Here is a 20,285-nt window from a genome sequence, read left to right as displayed (position 1 = left end):
GTTTCCTTATAAAAATCCCCCACATTTAATACAAAAGCTGTGCTTGTTATAATGAGCTTAAAATCTCTAATGGTTCTTCTTGCTCCAAATTGCTTCAAGTTCTTCACCACACCATATTAAGTTTGGGAGGGAGGGATTCCTGCTTAATATATCCTTTGAAAGGCTGTTTTGTGAAAAGGGATGGCTTTCTCCTCTTTTTTCTGCAATTAGAACGGAGGAAATCCACTGGAGGAGTTCTCTTATGGCATGGGGGGAAAAAATTGAAGCTGCTGGTTTTGTACTGTGAAAATCACAGATGGCTATAGGTGGCAGCAGAGTGTTGGCGTGTCCTGAATCTCTTTTCTACCATCTAGTGGGCACACAGAATATTGCAGCCCAGGGCAAGTGAGTTTGAGGTCCTTTGGTGCTCTCTGAGCTTGCTTGTTTTCTTGCAATGTTTCATTACCCAAGCTAGGTAACATCATCAATGCTAGAAGGGAGTGGGTGGGGGTGATGTATGAAGGAGTTGAAGAGTTTGGGGACCCCTGGTAGGACTTCTGGACTGAAGTAACATCTCCTTTCTGCTATTAACCCTGGTTGCTTTCCTAATACAAAAAGTTGCCTGAGGAACATTGTGTAAAATAAAAACAGTACACAACTATGGAATAAGGAATAATTTGGCCAAGGTTCTTGCTTGCTTGCTTGCTTGGTTGTCCCTCTAGATAGGTTCCCCAAGTATCAACTCCAAAAGTTGACAAGACAATCCAATATTGTTATCGTTATTCGTGGTGCTATTAAAGCCATATTTCTTAAATTATTTTCACAATGTCTAAGGATCAATGAGCAATCTGAAGCTTCATGAAGGCATCTTACACATTAACAGAGATGGAAGGTAGGCCCATCTTGTAGGTCATCTAATCCAACCCCCCGCCCAAGCAGGTGACTCTACAACATTTCTGACAAATGGCAGTCCAATCTCTTCTTGAAAGCCTCCAGTGATGAAGCTCCCACAACTTCTGAAGGCAACTTCTGTTCTATGGGTTCATTGTTCTCACTGTCAGAAAATTTCTCCTTATTTCCAGGTTGAATCTCTCCTTGTTCAGTTTCCATCCATTATTCCTTGTTTGGCCTTCGGGTGCCTTGGAAAATAGCTTGATCCCCCTCTTCTCTTTGTGGCAGCCCCTCAAGTATTGGAGGACTGCTATCATGTCTCCCCTGGTCCTTCTCTTCCCTAGATTTCCAGTTCCAGGTACCGTTCATCGTATGTTTTAGCCTTCAGTCCCCTAATCATCTTGGTTGCTCTTCTCTGCACTCTTTCTAGAGTCTCCACATCTTTTTTATAGTGAAGGAGCTGTAGGATTTGGGGGAACCTCTGATGGGACTTTTGGACCGGAGTCACTTCTACGATTGTCCTGCTGCTTTCATTTCTCCTGCCAAAATACTTGGAGGCCTACAGCCTTTGTACCTAACAGTTTTCTTTCACTCTCCCCAACACCACTACCTTCTTCCCCTAAAAGATTTGATGATAAATTGTGATTTCTCGCTCCCCTCTTCTTCTTCTTCTTCTTTTTTTTTTCTACAGGGGTTTTATTAAGAAGGCTGGAGACAGTTCTCATTAGTCTCAGTGCCACCTTTTATCACTTATCAGAGGAACAAGCAAACCGAGAGCTGATTCCTTTGATCAGGGCAAAAGGAGAAAGAGTATTAAAAACCCTATGAAGATCTGCTAAGTAGAAACCGGGAAAGACAGACTGAGGCATGTTTCAAAGGAAGAAACAGGGATTGAAAGTTGCCAGATTTGCTTGTACATATTAAAGAACTGTAGACGAAGCAACATATCCAACTGCTCCAGCCTAGCTTGGTTCTCCTCCCCCCCACCCCTCTCCTCCTTTGGGCTTTCTTTAATTTTATTTTTTTTGAAACGGGCAAACAGGAATTCATCAACGGGAAGGGCAGGTGATCAACCAGAGGGGGAGGGGGGAGAGAAGAAAAAACTTGGGAGGTGGGTTTCAAGGGAATTGGAAGATGTAAGTGGGGAGATGGCTGAAAAAACAAAAGAAGGAGACAAGATTGGCACGTCAGATTGGGCTCCTGGGAGACTAAAGCTCCGTAGTGTTCTTTCCTTTGAGGGAAAGCTGAGTTTCTTTCTTTCTTTCTTTCTTTTTTCTTGTTTTGCAAAATTTATTTATTTATTTATTAATTCAACTTCTCCCCAGGGGGACTCAGGGCGGTGGACAGCCAAACTTAAAACACATATAGTACAAAAGTTAAGAAAAAACTAAAATAAATTAAATCATCGGCATTTCCAATTTAAAAATCCCAGATCTGCAAAATCGAAAAGTTCTCAATTTAAAACCCAGAATCAATAAAATTGAAAATATAAAAACCCCATTAAAACCATTTAAGCTAGGCCAGCTTGTTGGAATAAATAAGTCTTCAGGGCCTTTCGGAAAGCACGGAGGTCCTGGATCAGTCGTATTCCAGGAGGTAGCTCATTCCACAGGTTGGGTGCCCCAACAGAGAAGGCTTTCCCCCTGGGGGCTGCCAGCCGACATTGCTTGGCCGACGGCACCCTGAGGAGGCCCTCTCTGTGCGAGCGTACTGGCCGGTGGGAGGTTATCGGTAGCAGCAGGCGGTCTCGCAGGTATCCCAGCCCTATGCCATGGAGCGCTTTAAAGGTGGGAACCAACACCTTAATCACAGTGTGCGACCGGGTGACTTGAGGGATCTTCTCTACCTTTCTTCCTACATCTACCCATCCCTACCCATCCCTTCAGGTCCGTCAATCAGGATACAATCAAGATCAAGGGAGGTAGTAATACCACTCTGTAAAGCCTTAATAAGGCCACACCTAGAATACTGCATCCAGTTTTGGTCACCACACTATAAAGAAGATCTTGAGACTCTAGAAAGAGTGCAGAGAAGAGCAACCAAGATGATTAGGGGACTGGAGGCTAAAACATACGATGAACGGTTGAAGGAACTGGGCCTGGCTAGTCTAGTGAAGAGAAGGACCAGGGGAAACAGAATAGCAGTTTTCAAATATTTGAGGGGCTGCCACAGAGAGGAGATCAAGCTATTTCCCAAAACACCCGAAGTCCAGACAAGGAATAACGGATAGAAACTGAACAAGGAGAGATTCAACCTGGAAATAAGGAGGAATTTCCTGACAGTGAGAGCAATCAACCCATGGAACAGAAGTTGCCTTCAGAAGTTGTGGGAGCTTCATCACTGGAGGCTTTCAAGAAGAGACTGGACTGCCATTTGTCAGAAATGGTGTAGGATTTCCTGCTTGGGCAGGGGGTTGGACTAGATGACCTACAAGGTACCTTCCAACTCTGTTAATCTGTATTTGTATCAGGAGAAGTCAGCTCTGGGTATCGTCTAACTAGAGGCTGCCCTTGTAATGGGTGGAAGGTATAAGAAGTTTATTTGTGGGTTTTCATTTCATGTGAGCATAGCAGCTGAAACCATCTGTAGAGATCCCAGGTCTTCATCTAACATCCTTGGATATTGAAGATGCTGCAGGATTGGGGCAGGGGTGCTATTCAGCAGGTTCTGGAGAACCGGTAGTGGAAATTTTGAGTACCGTATTTTTCGGAGTATAAGACGCACCTTTTTTCCCAAAAAAAAAAAGAGGGTGAAAATCTGGGTGCGTCTTATACCCCAAATGTAGCCCCGCCCAGCTTCTTAAACAGAGGTTTCAGAGGCTGAAAAAAGCATCAGAAAGGAAGCTTCAGAAAAGAAGCCCCCAAACAGAGCTTCAGAAAAGAAGCCCCCAAGCAGAGCTTCATTTTTTCTGAAGCTTAAGAATGAGAAACTTAAGATCTTGTGGGACTTTAGGATTCAGACTGACAGGCACTTGGTCCACAACACACCTGACATAACAATAGTTGAAAAGAAAAAAGTATGGTTCATTGACATTGCAATACCTGGTGATACATGGATTGAAGATAAGCAGCAAGAAAAAAATCACAAAGTACCGGGATTTGCAAATTGAAGTTGAGCGACTGTGGAAAAAGAAATCGTGTGTTGTCCCGATTGTAATTGGAGCCCTTGGAGCAATACCCAAAGGGCTACCCCGCTATTTAGAAATTCTAAATTTACCAGACTTGAACATTTTGACTTTACAAAAAACCACCTTACTCGGAACAGCTTACATCCTCCGACGATACCTTAACAGTTCCTAGGTCCTTGGTTAGGACTCGAGCTGCTGAGCTGTTAACCAGCCTCAAAGGCTGTGAATCTCACTAAAGATTAACATAATAATAATAATAATAATAATAATAATAATAATAATAATAATAATAATAATAATAATAGGAACATTGTACATCTTAAGAAGGTACTTGGTTGATACCTAGGATGCTGGCAGCAACCCGTATCAACCATTAGCACCATTCAATGGTCTTTCTGATGCATTTTTGAATGTTCAGTTGACTGAGTTTCATATTTAATGAATAAAGATAATAATAATAATAATAATAATAATAATAATAATAATAATAACAACAACAACAACAACAACAACAACAACAACAACCCTTTCCCTTTCTAATCAATCTTGGTTTCTGGTTGACTTCATCTCATTTTGTCAATGCCTGTTGGGATTTTTTTTGGATTTCCTAATATGACCTTGTTCGTTTCTACAATTTCTCCCTCCAATTATTAACCAGGTCTGGCCTTGCTGAGCCAAGAAAGGTCAGTCAAGTGCAGGTAGAACCTCCTTGCTGGGACAGAGCGATGCTCCTTTTATCTGAATCAGGGGTGTCCAACCTTGGCAACTTTAAGGACTTGTAGACTTCAACTCCCAGAATCCCCCAGGCTCTCATGCTGGGGAATTCTGGGAGTTGAAGTCCATCAGTCGTAAAGTTGTCAAGGTCAGAGACCTCTTGGATCTCTAGACTTTCTGGATTGTCAACATTCAGTGCGGTTAAACAATCTCAGGCAACTTCTGATCCCAGCCAAAAAAGTCAGCTAGGAATACACTGAATTTCAACTGTCCTCTGAATCATGGAAAGAGAAAGAGGAAAAAAAAAGAGGGGGGGGAGAGAGAGAGTGAGTTCACTTTTGTTCTTCTCCCCTCATTATCTGATAGTTCTTTAAAGAGTTTCGAGTTTTACTTTGCCTCCTTTTGATCAGGAGGAAATGGTAGTGTAGGGAAAGAAGCACAGCTGTGCCTTCGGCTTTGAACTCACCAGGTTTAAAAGTCTGCAAGAATATTTTTCCTTTCAGCTCTCTCCAGCCCGGCTCCTACAGCCTCGTGATAAAGGGAGATATTAAATTGTCCACAAGGATTACTAGAAAGGTAAATTCTTCAATCCAAAGCTCACAGTGGAATTGTGTTGGGTGTGTAGTTTTTTTTTTTTCCTTCCAAATTTAAATCCTTAATAAGGTAAATGGCCTGGGTTTTTTTTTTTCTCAATTGCACATCTCAATTCCAATTGTTTTCTTTTTTTCCTTTCGGAAAAATAAAAAAGTTTAGCTTTTTTTTTTCTAAAAGAAGAAAGCGGCTGATTTTATGGCAGGCTCCTAGAACTACAGATGGCATTTAATGTGGCAGCACCATCTAGTGGCGCCATAAATTCATAATCAACTCAAGGTTGACTCAACCTTCCATCCTTCTGAGGTCGGTAAAATGAGGATCCAGATTCGTCTATGGTCATTCTCAGTCATCCAAGTCGTGGCTGTCCGGAAGGTGCTTTTTTCAAGACTTTCTTGTTTCTTCTTTGAAGATGTTTTGCTTCTCATCCAAGAAGCTTCTTCAGCTCTGACTGGATGGTGGGGAAGGGAAGGATTTATACTCCTTGCAGAAAGCTGGTCATTTGCAAAAAGGCTCCACACTCATTTGCAGTACTCAGGTGAATACTGAGGACACAGACAAACCTCCAAGTAGCCTCAAGGACTCTCTAAAACAGTGTTTCTCAACCTTGGTAGCTTGAAGATGGGTGGACTTCAACACCCAGGGGATTTGGGGAGTTGAAGTCCACCCATCTTCAAGCTTCCAAGGTTGAGAAACACTGCTCTAAAAGGATGCAAATCCTTCCATTCCCCACCATCCAGTCAGAGCTGAAGGAGCTTCTTGGATGAGAAGCGAAACATCTTCAAAGAAAAACCAAAGAAGTCCAGTTGCCTCTTGAAAAAAGCACCTTTGGGAGGATGTAGATTTGTTGGGGGCAAGATGCTGACTCTATAAACTTCTTGGAGAAGGCTGTAAAGCACTGTGAATCGGTATATACGTCTAAGGCAGGGGTCCTCAAACTTTTTAAACAGGGGGCGAATTCCTTCAGACTGTTGGGGCACCGGACCGGCTGGGTGGGCATGACTAGGTGGCCATGTGACTGGGTGGGCATGGCCAATTTAGCAGTCCATTAAATAATACACACAAATTAAACTTTAATTTGTTATGCTCCTAGAGGTGGAAAGGTGGTTAGTGAAGGGATGTGACTGCCTTGCGGGGCGGGGTGTGAGGGACTTCTGTTTCCCCCCCTCTCTCTCTCTTGGCTGGGGAGGCCAAAAATGGCCCCGTTTTTGGTCTCCCTGGCTTCCAGAAGGAGGGTGGGGGCTGGCGGGTAGGTGTGGTGGTGTGGGCGGAGCAGCCTCATGGTCCCACGTGGGCCGGATGAATGGCTTCAGCAGGCCGTATTCGGCCCGTGGATACGTTGAGGACTCCTGGTCTAAGGGCTATTGCTATTTGTCACCCTGCCTTTCAGAACCGATAATCCAGTGGTGCCTTCACTTTGAGAAGGATGGGCATCTTTTCTAATTATATTTAGAAAATATATTTACGCTGGCTGGGGAATTCTGGGCGTTAAAGTCGCCAAGGTCAAGAAATACTGTCCTAGAGTCTTGGGTTAATCTAGTTTTCTTGGCCTTGATTTCTGGTTTAGCGTTCATCTTATCTAACAGTATTCATGGTATGTTCTCAACATCTTTACCATCAAAGGTAAATATCTCTATTCCCAGTAATTTTAACGGATGTGAAAATGGGCTCAAACATTAATAATGTCAACTTGCAAAGCTTTCAAGTTGCCATGAGCAGGACGTGGATCCCAGAGGATGTTCAAACTGTTCCACCCAGATGTTACATGCTCACGATGGTGTCATTGGAGGTTTCTATAAAACATCAGGCAGATGTTAGCCATCTCCTGTCTCTTTTGAAATGAAATAGCATAGGATTTGCATTTGGTCTGTCACCCGTGATTGGTTTCTTTACAAGGGCTCACGGAAGCTTCTGAAGTGCCAACCTCCCCCAAAAAACCACCTAAAAATCTAATCAAAGCGAACAGTTTATCTCTATATTAGTATATTTGGTCCTTTACTGCTTATCCTGATACAACCAAGGGTGTCTATGCATTAACACAACATAATTAACTCCATTGCTAATATGGGACATTTTCAAATTTTGGAAACTGTCATCATCACGTTCTGCAGATTTATTAGGTGATGTCCAAGGGAACACTTTTACAAAACAGTTCTCTGCAATGTTTCCACTGGGTGATCTCTGAATTTTATCATAAGAAGAAAGGAGCAAGAAGTTTTGCTTTCTCCACACAACAAATTGTGTATTAAACTGTTCCCTCGTATTTTTTTCCTCCTCTAAGTTCCCAATACCTTTCAGCCTTTCTATTGGGGAAAATGTTCCTGTCTCGTCAAAAGCTGCATGATATTTCTCTCCCTTTCTTCTCCTCATTGCACATATTCCTGTACTGTCAGTTCCTTCAGCGTCAACATTTTCTGTGGAAGTTTTTTGGCCTTCCTCTCTTCCATCTTCTTTTGGAAGAACAAGAAGTCTCTCCCGAGCTCATATGCTAAGGAGATCATCGTTTCTAGCAATGGTAGGTAGTACCGGTGACCAGAATGTTTTTCTAAACGCTGGAGGGCCTTTTCTCCAAATTCAAAGGCGCTTTTGAAGTTCTCCAGATCTTTGTGACATACAAGGATGGCGCAGAGGGTGGGAACCAACAGAATGGGTCTGTGCTTTGTGAGCTTCTCTTGCAAAGCGATGGCCTCCAGGAGACCTTTCAAAGCTTTGGTGTATTGTCCTCCCCGAAGGCAGCTGTAGGCCTCTTCCAGCTCAGGCCTTGTTAAGAAGTCAATGAACAATCGAGATGTCCTGATGAACTCCATGGAGTATAGAATTCGCAAATAATCCTGGAAAGCCAGTTTTCTCTCCAGGATGACTTCATCCATGAAATTGCCAGTCAGGATCTTTTTGGGAAAGACGAGGTCTTCCATTTCATCATAAAATTCTTTAAATAGGCTCGTGTGCAGCTTTTCAAAATCAGAATACCGGCGTTCAATCATGGATACGTTGCTGTCAAAGCTGCCAGTCTGGATTATGATGATTTGGTACTTCTGGAAGGGATACACAAGCAAAATATTTTAGGAATGTCAGATGCAAAAAGAGACCCAGTCATCTGGGACTCCTTTACCCTGAATATGGGTTTTGTATTACTTTGAATATTTGCAGTTTTAGTTTAGCAAAATATGCCGGTTTCTCATCTTGGTGGATGGCTTAATCTTATGTGATAACTTATGTCCTGTGGTTTATTCAACAATCCATGATCCAAGCACCGTATTTTTCAGAGTATAAGACGCACCTACCTTTTTTGCTGAGGAAAAGAAGAAAATTGCCGGATGCACGCAGTACATTGAGCAGAATTGTCATCTTTTATTTATTTTCAAACCCGCCATTTCTCCAAATATTTTAATCTTCCTCATCACAGAGTGAATATGCCTCTGCCTCTGAGCAATGTTGCCTCCTTGCAGCAAACAGCAAACAGCCTGCTTTACTTTCATTTTCGTTTTCAGCATAGCTTGATTAGCACAAGGAAAAAAAAAAAATCTGCTCCAGCAATTTACCTCTTTGCAGCAAGCAGCAGAGCCGTGCGCAAAACAGCTGAGAGCAAATCAGCTGAGAGTCGGGAGGCCGATCCAATCAACTTGTGCTAATTAGGCTGTGCTGAAGCTGAAAGGAGCTGTTTTTTCTTGCTGTTTGCTTGCAAGGAGGTAACTGCTGCAAGGCAGAGACCAAAGGGTGGGGGCCAGTGGGTGGGTGAGGCTACATTCGGTGTATAAGACGCACCTAAATTTTCACCCCCTTTTAGGGGGGAAAAAGGTGCGTCTTATACTCTGAAAAATACGGTACTTATGGCTTAGTACTTTGTGTGAATTACTGGGTCACACATAATACTATATGGTAACCTATGTTTTACAACTGGGGTACCACCCTATTCAAAACCACGATGCTTGTGCAAAGGTGTAATGTAGCTTAATCCAGTAATTGCTATAATCATTACATTTGTGGCTTATAATGTGGTGTTAACCATTGTATTCTTAACCATGATATAGTATAACAAATAAAACTATCTAGCCCTAATGAAGTTATAGTCATGATTGACTCAACTGATGAAAGGGGATTTATTCATCTAGAGATCTGAGCCATCTTAGGTCAACACAGGTTGCTTCAAACCCTAGGCTTCTCCTTCTTCTTCTTCATCATCATCTTCATCATTATCATCATCATCATTATTGCCGCTTTTTTTGTTAGCTTATTAGCTTACCACATATTTAGAGAACGGCTTCTCTACAATTTTGGCTGATGGGATTTCAAAAAGCACCTTGACTTCTCGGCAGTTTCGTTTCTCATTCCGCCAGTATTCCTGAAGTTCTTTAGTTGTCATGGAAGAGTTGGGATTTTTCTCCTCTGGAAATTAGAGTCATGGATTATAGACAGTGTGCCGATTTAGAATAATGGCTGGATTGTAAGCTTTAGATCGGCTTTAGATCGCATGGAGGACTCACATATCAGGAGGCCAAATATTTTTCCCCCAGTTACACAATGGTGGAAATGTTTTCATTAGTTAGGCTGTTCTATTGTCCTATGACTATTTTGCCTCTTCCCTAATAACTAATTGCTGTATTAAACTATTTTTTTTAAAAATTTGATTTATATACCGCCCTTCTCCGGAGACTCAGGGCGGCTTACAATGCGTTAAGCAATAGCCTTCATTCTTTTGTATATTTATACAAAGTCAGCTTATTGCCCCCACAAACTGGGTCCTCATTTAACCTACCTTAGAAAGGATGGAAGGCTGAGTCAACCTTGAGCCTGGTAAGATTCGAACCTGCAGTAATTGCAGGCAGCTGTGTTAATAACAGGGTGCATAGACCACTGTACTACCAAGGCTCCTTTTGACTATACTCTTATTGTAAAGGCAAGTCATAGACTGTAATAAAGATATTTGATATTATCTTTAGAGCACTGAAATAATTTTAACTTGGAATGCTAGGGGAAGATTGTATAGACCAGGGGTCTCCAACCTTGGCAACTTTAAGACTTGTGGACTTCAATTCCTTTGAGTTTAATTCCTTTAACTCTGGGAGTTAAAGTCCAAAAGTCTTAAAGTTGCCAAGGTTGGAGACCCCTGGTATAGGCTACATTGAGTTAAGCCACCGTTTACAAACCATGATTGCAGTACATTGAGCAGAATTGTCATCTTTTATTTATTTTTATTTATTTTCAAACCCGCCATTTCTCCAAATATTTTAATCTTCCTCATCACAGAGTGAATATTCTCTAGCGGCTCTTGCAAAACCAAAACAAAGTCATCAACAAAAGCACGAAGTTTATACTTGATGTGCTTTAATTAGTAATCCTTTTGCTCTGTTATCTTTGTCTAATGTCCCTGTTTAGTAGTTCCAACACCAAGCTAAATAATAAAGGGGATGAAGGACACCCAATCTGGTTTCTTTCCGGATTTATTCAGCTCTGTCAAATCCCCATTCACCATCATCCGAGCTTTCTGAAGTGTAAAAATGGACTTCAATCCCTCTAAAAAGGCTGGTCCATTCAAATTCAGTACTGAATAGAATCAGAACGAACCAATAAGGGCAACTGAATTCAGAACCACAGGTAGGTAGTTGTGTTGGATCACAGTCCTTAGCAGTGTCTTTCCAATGGTAGAGCGGAGGGGTGGGCTTCTGGGCAGTGATGGGATTGAAATAATTTAACAACCGGTTCTCTGCCCTAATGATTTTTTCCAACAACCAGTTCACCAAACTGCTCAGAAAGTTAACAACCAGTTCTCCCGAAGTGGTGCGAACTGGCTGAATCCCACCACTGCTCCCGGGGGTTCGGCAGGGTTTGGGCGATCCTCTAGCCAAGGATCACCAGGGTTCAGCAAACCCCCAAATGTCACCCCTGGATGGCCACACCCATCCGCCCCTCCCCTCCCAGGAGTCCTCACACGGCCCATTCATCATTCCAGGTAAGTGCAGGTGGTGCACGGAGGGTCTGGGAGGGCAAAAAATGAGCCTATCGGAGGTTCCAGAAGTCCGGAAACAGGTTTGTAAAACCCCGAGGGAAGCAGTTTTCACCTTCCCAGAGGCTCAAGGAAAGCCTCCAGAGCCTGGGGAGGGCGAAAAACGCTCCCCTCCCTGTCGTGGTGTAGGCGGCCGACTAGGCCATGCCCACCATTGCCACACCCACCCAGCAACGGGGCAGCGAACCCATTGCTAAAGGATCTGAAGCTCACCCCGGTGGGCTGATGGGATTTGGGATGCAAAACATGTGGAGGACAGCAAGTTGCCTATCCTATAAAATGGCTTACCTGGTTGGTTGGTGGTCTCTTTTGCTTCCTGGGTTGCTTGACATGAATTCATGTTTTCATAATCGTCCTCTTTGCCAGAATGAATGACTTTAGGAGGTTTGGATGTCTCTGCGGGGTCTTCCTGCCTTTCTTCCGCTCCTGAGTAGGACTGGTTTTCATCCATCATACAGCTTCCAGAGAAAAAATGTAATTGGTATGTATAATGGTAGGTGGGAATGACCTTGAAAGGTGGAGGGAAGAGATGCTGTCTAGGGAATGATGAGATAAGAGAGGACATGGCCCACAGATGCATAACAGGCAGAGAAAAAAGCCTCCCCAATTTATCAAAGAGATGGCGGGAGATTTCTCCTATCAGACTTGCAATGTTTAGTTAATGTACGGTAGCCTTACAATAAAGTAGAATTAGCTCATCTGGACATGTTTCTGGACATGGATTTACAGACAGCTGTTACGTATAAGCGGGGTTAACAAAATCACAAATGAGGAGGTGATAAGCCTCCTGGGAAAGCAAAGGGAAATCATCAAAGCCATTAAAAAGCGAAAGTTAGAATATTTTGGACATGTGGTTGCAACACCCAGAAAAACACGGCATCCCGTCACTTAATCCTGCAGGGAAAGATTGAAGACAAACGAGGTTCAGGCAGCAGAAGAACATCATGGCTTCAAAATCTAAGGGACTGGTTTGGACAAAACTCAGCAGTACTTTTTCATACGGCTGTTGACAAAAATAGGATTGCCAACATGATCGCCAACGTCCGATGACAGATATGGCACAAAAAAGAAGAAGAAGGACATGTTTCTTGTTTGCTGTACCTGAGAAAGCTTACAATATATCACAGGAAGCTTTTCAGACATGTTTTCACCATATTTTGTTGAATAAGGTGCAGTTCAGGCAAAACACAGAACGGATGCAACTCGCTTACATCCATCTAGCCTGCTCTAACAGGACAAAACAATATAGTTAGGAATAAACATAGTCCTAAGCAAAAAAAATCACAAGCAAGCACATCGCACCAGTTTGAAACTTACCTACTCTTAAGAGACGAAATTCTGCCCTGGTAGAACTCTGGAAATGATTTGATACGTTGTGAAGCTTTAAAACGCGGCGATAGCAACCCTTCTGGCTTCCTTTTGAAATCTCCAGAGACAAGTAAACATTGAGTTTCACTTTAGATATCTTGGTCAACTTCTCTATTTTATTCTAACGAAGGAAGTTTAGCCGAGCTTCCTCATTTTTAATCTCATCTGTGCTGTTTTAAGAAGGTGGTTACTACAAAAAGTCATGAGTTCTCTGATTTTTTTTTTTTTTTTTAAATATGATACCTGGTTCCTTTTATATGAGGACAAGGTCTTGGCACAATCCAGATAATCTGGTCAGTGTTGAGAATAGTAATCTTCAAATGTCTGCAATGTAATAGTGAAGCTGGAATATGTATTGATTGCCCTAGTTAACTATTTTCCTACTTTTCCAATGTAAGGAAATAGATGATATACTGAAATACTAGAATTAGTAGAAACTTACTGTTATTGGGGTCTGTTGTGAAGTATCTGGCATTTGTCAAACTATATGATCAGAGCCTTATCTCTTTCCCCCCTGCCCAGAATTTATCAGATTGGAGATGCTAACACTCAATCTGGGTTGAGTTCCGTTCCCTTCACACCAAGGGGTCAAGTGGTCAATTGTGAGAACAAAGGAAAGAGGTAATGATGCTCATTAAGAGGCTCTACCCTGTTCCAGGGGATACACAAACCAAATTCCAGGGAAACACAAATCAAAGATGCCAGAATTGGAGGTTTATGATGTTTCTGAACAATATAAAAGAGATTCACATCCGCTTTCTTGTCTGTAGTTGTTACCTGCATGTATCTTATTTATTTATTTATGTATTAGTCATATTTCTATGGCGCCCTCTCTCCGAGGATTCTGGGCGGCTTGTACCAAAGACAGTATACTAAATAGCATATTGCCCCCTAACAATCTTGTATGTGTTTGGAACAGCTAACCATTTAAGCTTGATCAAGATTAAATGCTATTTTACTCAAGCCTCTGTTTAAGTTTCTTGTTTGGCATTTATGAGCTTAAACATATTATTATTGGACCTTACACCGTGAAAAATTTCCGTCAGAAGTGTCTGGATTTATTGAGCTAAGAACCAGGACTCCAGAAACTGATGAAGGGCACATGGATTTTTGGAAACTTTTTTTTAAGATCGGTGGATTGATATGGCTTTATCTCATAGATGATGTTTTGACTTCTTTGTTCTTAGGGATTGTGTCTACTGGTCTTTGAAAAGAAAAATGCTATATAAGCAACTTCAAAACTCAGCAATAGGGCAGAATAGAAATATTTTGCATTCATCATAGTTAACTGATGATGACGATGATGATAGAATTTGGAGCATATTTCAGGCTTTTACATCAAATGTTTATTTGGAAGGAGAGTCACTTCGTTTGGCGAACATCTCAGATAAATACAGTCTTAGAAGGCCTATCCAAATAAGGACAACTCACTATGGGCTTTATGTGGCTTGCTTGAAGTTGTGGGTGCTTCATCACTGGAGGTTTTTAAGAAGAGATTGGACAACCATTTGTCTGAAATGTTATACAGGGGGTTGGACTAGAAGACCTCTAAGGTCTCTTCCAACTTTGTTATTCTGCATTTCGATTTTCTGGATTGCCATTCGTTTTTTGATCATTTTCCTCTTGCCGAGGGCTCACCAAGTCAGATTTCTGCCCATGGAGTTGTCACCAATGAGAGATATTTCTAAGCTACAATTATCCAGATGCATCAGATCCCCTTGAGCTTGTTAAAGTAAATGGAAATGAAGGAAAGAATCTCCATCCAGTCTCTGCATTTTTAAAGGATTAATATTTATCAGTTATTGCCTGTTAAGCAGGCCGTGGGTGAAATAAGCTCTAGTGATACGTAAGCAGCCAGCTTTCTGACTATAAATATAACATTCAAACTGCTTCCTGTCAAAACTAATAAAAAAACCAGTAGCCAAGAACTTTCTGATTTACCAGTCTCTAATCCAATCTATCAGCAAAAGATAAAATGGCTTAAAATAGCTGCTACCATCTAATAATAGAATTGTGCTACCAGAAGTGTCTGTTGTTTAAATTTCTGAGAATTCTGGCTGGTAATTTCCATTCCAACACAATTCTTCTTCAGCTGTGGTAACCTACAGAACCTTGAAATAGGTTGTTTGATGTTGGGGTGAGGCATTTATTTTTGAAAGATGAGAGTTGGGGCACTAAAGGATTTCCCTCCCCAAAAAATATGATTGTGGGAGAGTTTCTTCATTTTGCGGAATTCAGAATTGTTGATCCCCTTGAAGATGGAGTGAGCAGATCATTTCTTCGAGTCATAGCGGAAAACTTTTCAAAGAAAAGGGATCTGAAGTTAGTTCTCCAAACTTTCAACTAAAAGCCTAAATCACAAAAAAACCCCAGCAGCTTGGGTTACAAGATTATTATCCTTTGGGTTTAGTTTGTTAAAAGGTAAAGGTAAAGGTTCCCCTCGCACATATGTGCTAGTCGTTCCCAACTCTAGGGGACAGTGTTCATCTCCGTTTCAAAGCTGAAGAACCAGCGCTGTCCGAAGATGTCTCCGTGGTCATATGGCTGGCATGACTCAACGCCAAAGGCGCATGGAACGCTGTTCCCTTCCCACCAAAGGTGGGCCCTATTTTTCTACTCACGCTCCCTCCCACATGCTGGGGTAGACCAGGTGTCTCGACAGAAAAACACTGTATATATATACATATACATTTCACAGTGTGAAATGAGGTGAACATCCATCCAGGTTTAAAGAATACAGTTTCAAATCTTCTGATAGAACGGAAGCATATAGCCCTTATCGATATGTTATAAGAGGACAAAGGAGCATTATATTTCCTCCCTTTCTTTTCTTGTGGAATTCTTCAGCATGTTTGCGTTTACTTAACCTTCCTTGCATTTTAAAGAACCGGACAGATTCGAGGGTTTCTAAAGCATTTATTTAAAAAAGGAAATAAACAGGGTAGAAATGCAGTACGACACAATTGTCAATCAACAAGTGAAACTGAAAAAATCCAGAATCGGCAAAGAATACGTATATTTTAAGGGAGCATAACCTTTAAAGAGAGGTGCCCCTTTCCAAAGCTGCCTACAAGTTGAAGTTTAGACTTCTCAAGCGAATGACCCCACATTAGTCTGCTCTAAAGGAAAGGGGGAAAAAAACGAATGTCGGAAAGATATGGAAGTGCAAAGAGACCATCGTTAATTTCACCCACTGATTAAGATATTAAGATACCCACATGGGACTTTCTGCAGAAAAAGTCACCCATCCCTCCTCCAGCTTCAGTGTTAAAAAAAAAAAAAAGATATGAAAAATGCCTTTCTGATATAATCAAATGAATAATTTGTTGGGATTTGCTCTAGGCTGAAGATCTGAAGACCTTCTCGATCTTAACCAACGGGGGCTTTCGAAACCTGAAGTAAGGCTCGTTTATAAGCCAAGATCCCTTCTTCTCAGAATCAAAGGAAATAGCTTGCATAAGAATCTTCTTGTTAATCTTGAAGGGCCGAGACAAATCCAGATTTGTCCTTCACCCCTCATTTCTTATTCTTCTCCAGGTGGTCCAGAATGACTTCTAGTTTCTTCTCCTGTTTCTTTAGGTTCTTCTGGCATAATCTGATCCATTGAGTTCGCTATTGTCTCATAGGCTTTGAGGTCACGGCCTGGAAATGTACTATATCCTTTCCATTCGTCCAGGTAGTCTTGGAGATCGACGGGCATGTTGCTGAGATCTGGGTCATCTTCCAGATTTAGGTCTGAAGTGCTATTCAATAGATCGCCATCTTCTTTCACTTCATGCATCATCGCGGTAATTTCCATGCTATCGTTGTCCCTGATATCTGGAATGCTGTCCGATAAGATGTCGTGGACTATCACTGGCTCCAGACCAGGAGTGTACCACTTGGCTCCAGAAAACTCCAGGATTTTTTCCACTGAACTGCAGGGAAAGCAAATGATTTCATCAAATGGAGAGCTGATGTTCAGACTGCCCAACACAGATTGGCCAGGGGCCCACAGGGGATGGGATATACCAGTGGTGGAATTCAATTTTTTTTTTTGACTATCGGTTCTGTGGGTGTGGCTTGGTGGACGTGGTGTGGCTTGGTGGGCGTGGCTTGGTGGGCATGGCAGGGGAAGGATACTGCAAAATCTCCATTTCCTCCCCACTCCAGGAGAAGGATACTGCAAAATCCCCATTCCCTCCCCACTCCTGGGGGAAGGATATTGCAAAATCCCCATTCCCACTCCACTCCAGGGGAAGGATACTGCAAAATCCCCATTCCCTCCCCACTCCAGGGGAAGGATACTGCAAAATCCCCATTCCCTCCCCACTCCAGGGGAAGGATACTGCAAAAATCTCCATTCCCACCCCACTCCAGGGGAAGGATATTGCAAAATCTCCATTCCCTCCCCACTCCTGGGGGAAGGATATTGCAAAATCTCCATTCCCACCCCACTCTTGGGCTCGCCAGAAGTGGTATTTGCCGGTTCTCTGAACTATTCAAAATTTCCGCTACCAGTTCTCCAGAACCTGTCAGAACCTGCTGAATTTCACCCCTGGGATAAACCCTTGGAAATATCCTGAAGTAGAATAGGAGATATTCTGAATCATTTTATAGGCTATGGGGAATAGCATCTTTGATTGCTTCTCTAAACAAAACAAAACAAAATGAAATATTTGCATATTATCATTTCAGTAAAAGGTGCCCATGGAGTTGACGCTGCTCAGTCTTTTTAAAATTCTGAAAACATTTTTGGAATTTTGTATTTCGATTTTGATTTTTGATTTTTTTTTGCATAACACTTAAGGAAATCCTCACATGGGCAACAAACAAACATTTCATCTGACAGCGTTTCCCAATATTATTTCTTTTACTGATGTTCTTTCCAAGTATCGTTGCTTGATGGACTGTTTGGAAATCAGTTAACAAGAGTTAGGCCTAGAACCCAGCCTGTATGATTCTTTCATCTAGAATCCAAAACCAATCACATGGAATACGAGCATTTCTCCAAATTGTTCCTATTTCTCAACACTGTTTTAGCAAGCCAAAGAACGGGGTACCTTCTCCTCGTCCTAAAACAGCAAAGGCAACATAAAATAGTTCCATGGAAGCATCTCCAACACTTCGCTGTCCTCATTTGTTTGAGCTTTTGAGGTGGCACCAAGACCTCTTGGAAAAGACACCTGAGAACAAGACTTCTGCACCTTGCGGCCAAGTCTACTAAGTCCTAACACCAGACACCCAAAGCTCCCTCTTGGCTTGGATGGAGATATCTGAGTGAATGCCCCACACCTCTATGACCTTGGACTGCCTGGTCTTGCCTTTGTGACACCTTTCAGCTCATGCTTTCTGTGTGCATTGTTCCAAATAATTTGCATACTGGCATCACATTGGGGCAGAAGTGCCAGCAAAGTAGCATCTTTCTAAAAAGCTACGGTTGAAACAGGGAAGCTTCTCCAATGAAGAAGCTCTGAGATGACAGAAACCCCTTAACTCCATGATCATCATCATCATTATTTAACGACCCCATAATCCCATGCGGGGTGGAGTTTGGGCAACTGAATGGAGCTAGTAGAGCATTTTTTTTTAAATTTGATTTATATGCCGCCTTTCTCCGGAGACCCAGGGCGGCTTACAATGCGTTAAGCAATAGCCTTCATACTTTTATATTTATTTATACAAAAAGTCAGCTTATTGCCCCCACAAACTGGGTCCTCAATGGACCAGATGCCCTTCCTGTCGCCAATGCAGAGCTTTGTTCAGCAGATATATTCCCATTGTGCCCAGAGAGAGAAATATCTGCCTCTACCTAGGATCGAACTCACAGCCTACTGATTGTGAGGTGAGAGCTCCACCTCTAGGCCACCGCACCACTCTCCCTTAACCCCATGATGATTACTCAATTTTGTAAGAAGAGGCTATTGCCATTGAGTCAAATCTTTGTGCCGGAAACATTTTCTTCTGGGGATGACGAATGATGCCACTCAGAACCAGCTTTTCTTTGCTGCCTTCTTGAGTTATCTCTACTTCAAGAGATGTTCTAAGTTCCTGAAGGTAGAGATTTGTCTCCCCTTTTTCATATCCTGGCCTCGTTCAAATGCAGCCATGATTTGTTGATCTGGCTTCTTGTTCCTGATCCTGAAGTTTCCGTCATTTTCCCGTTCTCTATTTTCTCAGCATAGCAACTTGTTGGCACCGCCATGTTCTTTGCGCAAGATGACTGAAGTACGGTTGTTGTTGAGCTATACAGAGATTCCGACAACAGAGAGCCGACGCCACGGCAACTTAGCAAACTTTCAGTGTCATTGTTTATTTCTTGAAAAGAAAAGAAAAAAACAGAAACTCCAGTTGCCTCCTGGAAAAGCACCTTTGGGACAACCATGACCTGGATGAACTGAGAATCTCTACAGACTTTTTGTTTATTCCTTGGTTGTTGTTTTTTTTTTTTCCTTTTTCTTTTTTCTAACACTCAACTCTCCTTCCCAGACCTTCTGTTCAAACAGCTTCTAGGATGTTTCGAGAAGAACCCAGTAGACTCAGGGACCCAACTGCAGACCCCAAAATGCACGGAGCGTGGGAAGAAAAGCATACCTTCTTTCGCTTATGTGGAGACACTCAGCAATTAAGACAGCTTGAAGCCGGAGGAAGAGAACTGTGATTGACTGACAGTTCTTGGGTTTTCTACCACAGGTCAATTTCACTTAAGGAAGGACAAGCAGAGAGTGACTTGTGCATACTCTAAAAGATCAGGAGTCCCCAACAGAGGTGGTATTCAGCCGGTTCCCACAACACTATCAAACTATTCACTAAGTCTGCATTAATCTTCTCATCATTCCTATCACCCATCTCCTCCCACTTATGACTGTATGACTGTAACCTTGTTGCTGGTATCCTTACAATTTATATTGACTGTTTCCTAATATGATTTGATTTCTTATTTGTTCCCTATGACTATTATTAAGTGTTGTACCTTATGATTCTTGACGAACGTATCTTTTCTTTTACGTATGTACTCCGAGAGCGTATGCACCAAGACAAATTCCTTGTGTGTCCAATCACACTTGGCCAATAAAGAATTCTATTCTATTCTATTCTATTCTATTCTATTCTATTCTATTCTATTCTATTCTATTCTATTTATTATTCTATTCTATTCTAATGTATGTATCCTTTTGTCAACGTTTAAATATAGTGCACATATTCTACGCAGATTTTAATCCATTTTTAAAGAATCTATACGAAAACAATGGTAAGGATCTGCATTAGAGCTAGAAATAAATCATATATTTTAAAACCAATTTCTTTCCCCTTATGCATTCATACGCATTTGCACGTGTTCTTCCATTTTTATTCTTTGCTTTCAACTGTGCCTTGTTATTTTTATTATTATTATTTTTGGGGAGAAACAATATAAATCAAAGTATCCCCCCAACAATGATCCTACAGTATAAATTATAAACGCCGATTACGGATTATTAATATACAATAGCAACAGACACATGGCCCCTCCTTCCCTCCGAATGACGTCATCAATCCGGTGGCGGGGGCAGGAGGAGGAGGAGGAGGAGGAGGAATGGTAACGTTTTACCTTTTAGAGCCTCCGCCCCCTTTTCCCTCCGCTCTTTCGCT

At 42.0% G+C, this 20,285-nt stretch overlaps 1 protein-coding gene across 3 annotated transcripts; it reads right to left on the bottom strand.

The window, feature by feature from the left end:
- Positions 1-7,268: 7,268 nt before the first annotated feature.
- SNX20 (sorting nexin 20) lies at positions 7,269-13,108 on the bottom strand. 3 transcript variants are annotated; one of them, XM_087877017.1, is made up of 4 exons: positions 12,624-13,108; positions 11,595-11,764; positions 9,546-9,688; positions 7,269-8,337 (listed from the first exon to the last, which is right to left on the bottom strand). In XM_087877017.1, exons 2-4 carry the CDS (start codon positions 11,758-11,760, stop codon positions 7,669-7,671), a joined length of 978 nt encoding a protein of 325 aa, XP_087733143.1. In that variant the 5' UTR covers positions 11,761-11,764; positions 12,624-13,108; the 3' UTR covers positions 7,269-7,668. The 3 variants fall into 3 exon arrangements, with proteins under 3 accessions (XP_087733143.1, XP_034282379.2, XP_060538494.2); XM_034426488.2 differs by lacking the exon at positions 12,624-13,108 and adding an exon at positions 12,408-12,485; XM_060682511.2 differs by lacking the exon at positions 12,624-13,108 and having other exon boundaries at positions 11,595-12,276.
- Positions 13,109-20,285: the final 7,177 nt, after the last annotated feature.

The sequence above is a fragment of the Pantherophis guttatus genome, chromosome 11 (assembly GCF_059756535.1).
Source record: "Pantherophis guttatus breed Tessera chromosome 11, ASM5975653v1, whole genome shotgun sequence".
NCBI lineage: Eukaryota > Metazoa > Chordata > Lepidosauria > Squamata > Colubridae > Pantherophis > Pantherophis guttatus.
Note: the sequence above shows the minus strand (reverse complement) of the source record. Positions and strands in the feature narration are given on the sequence as shown.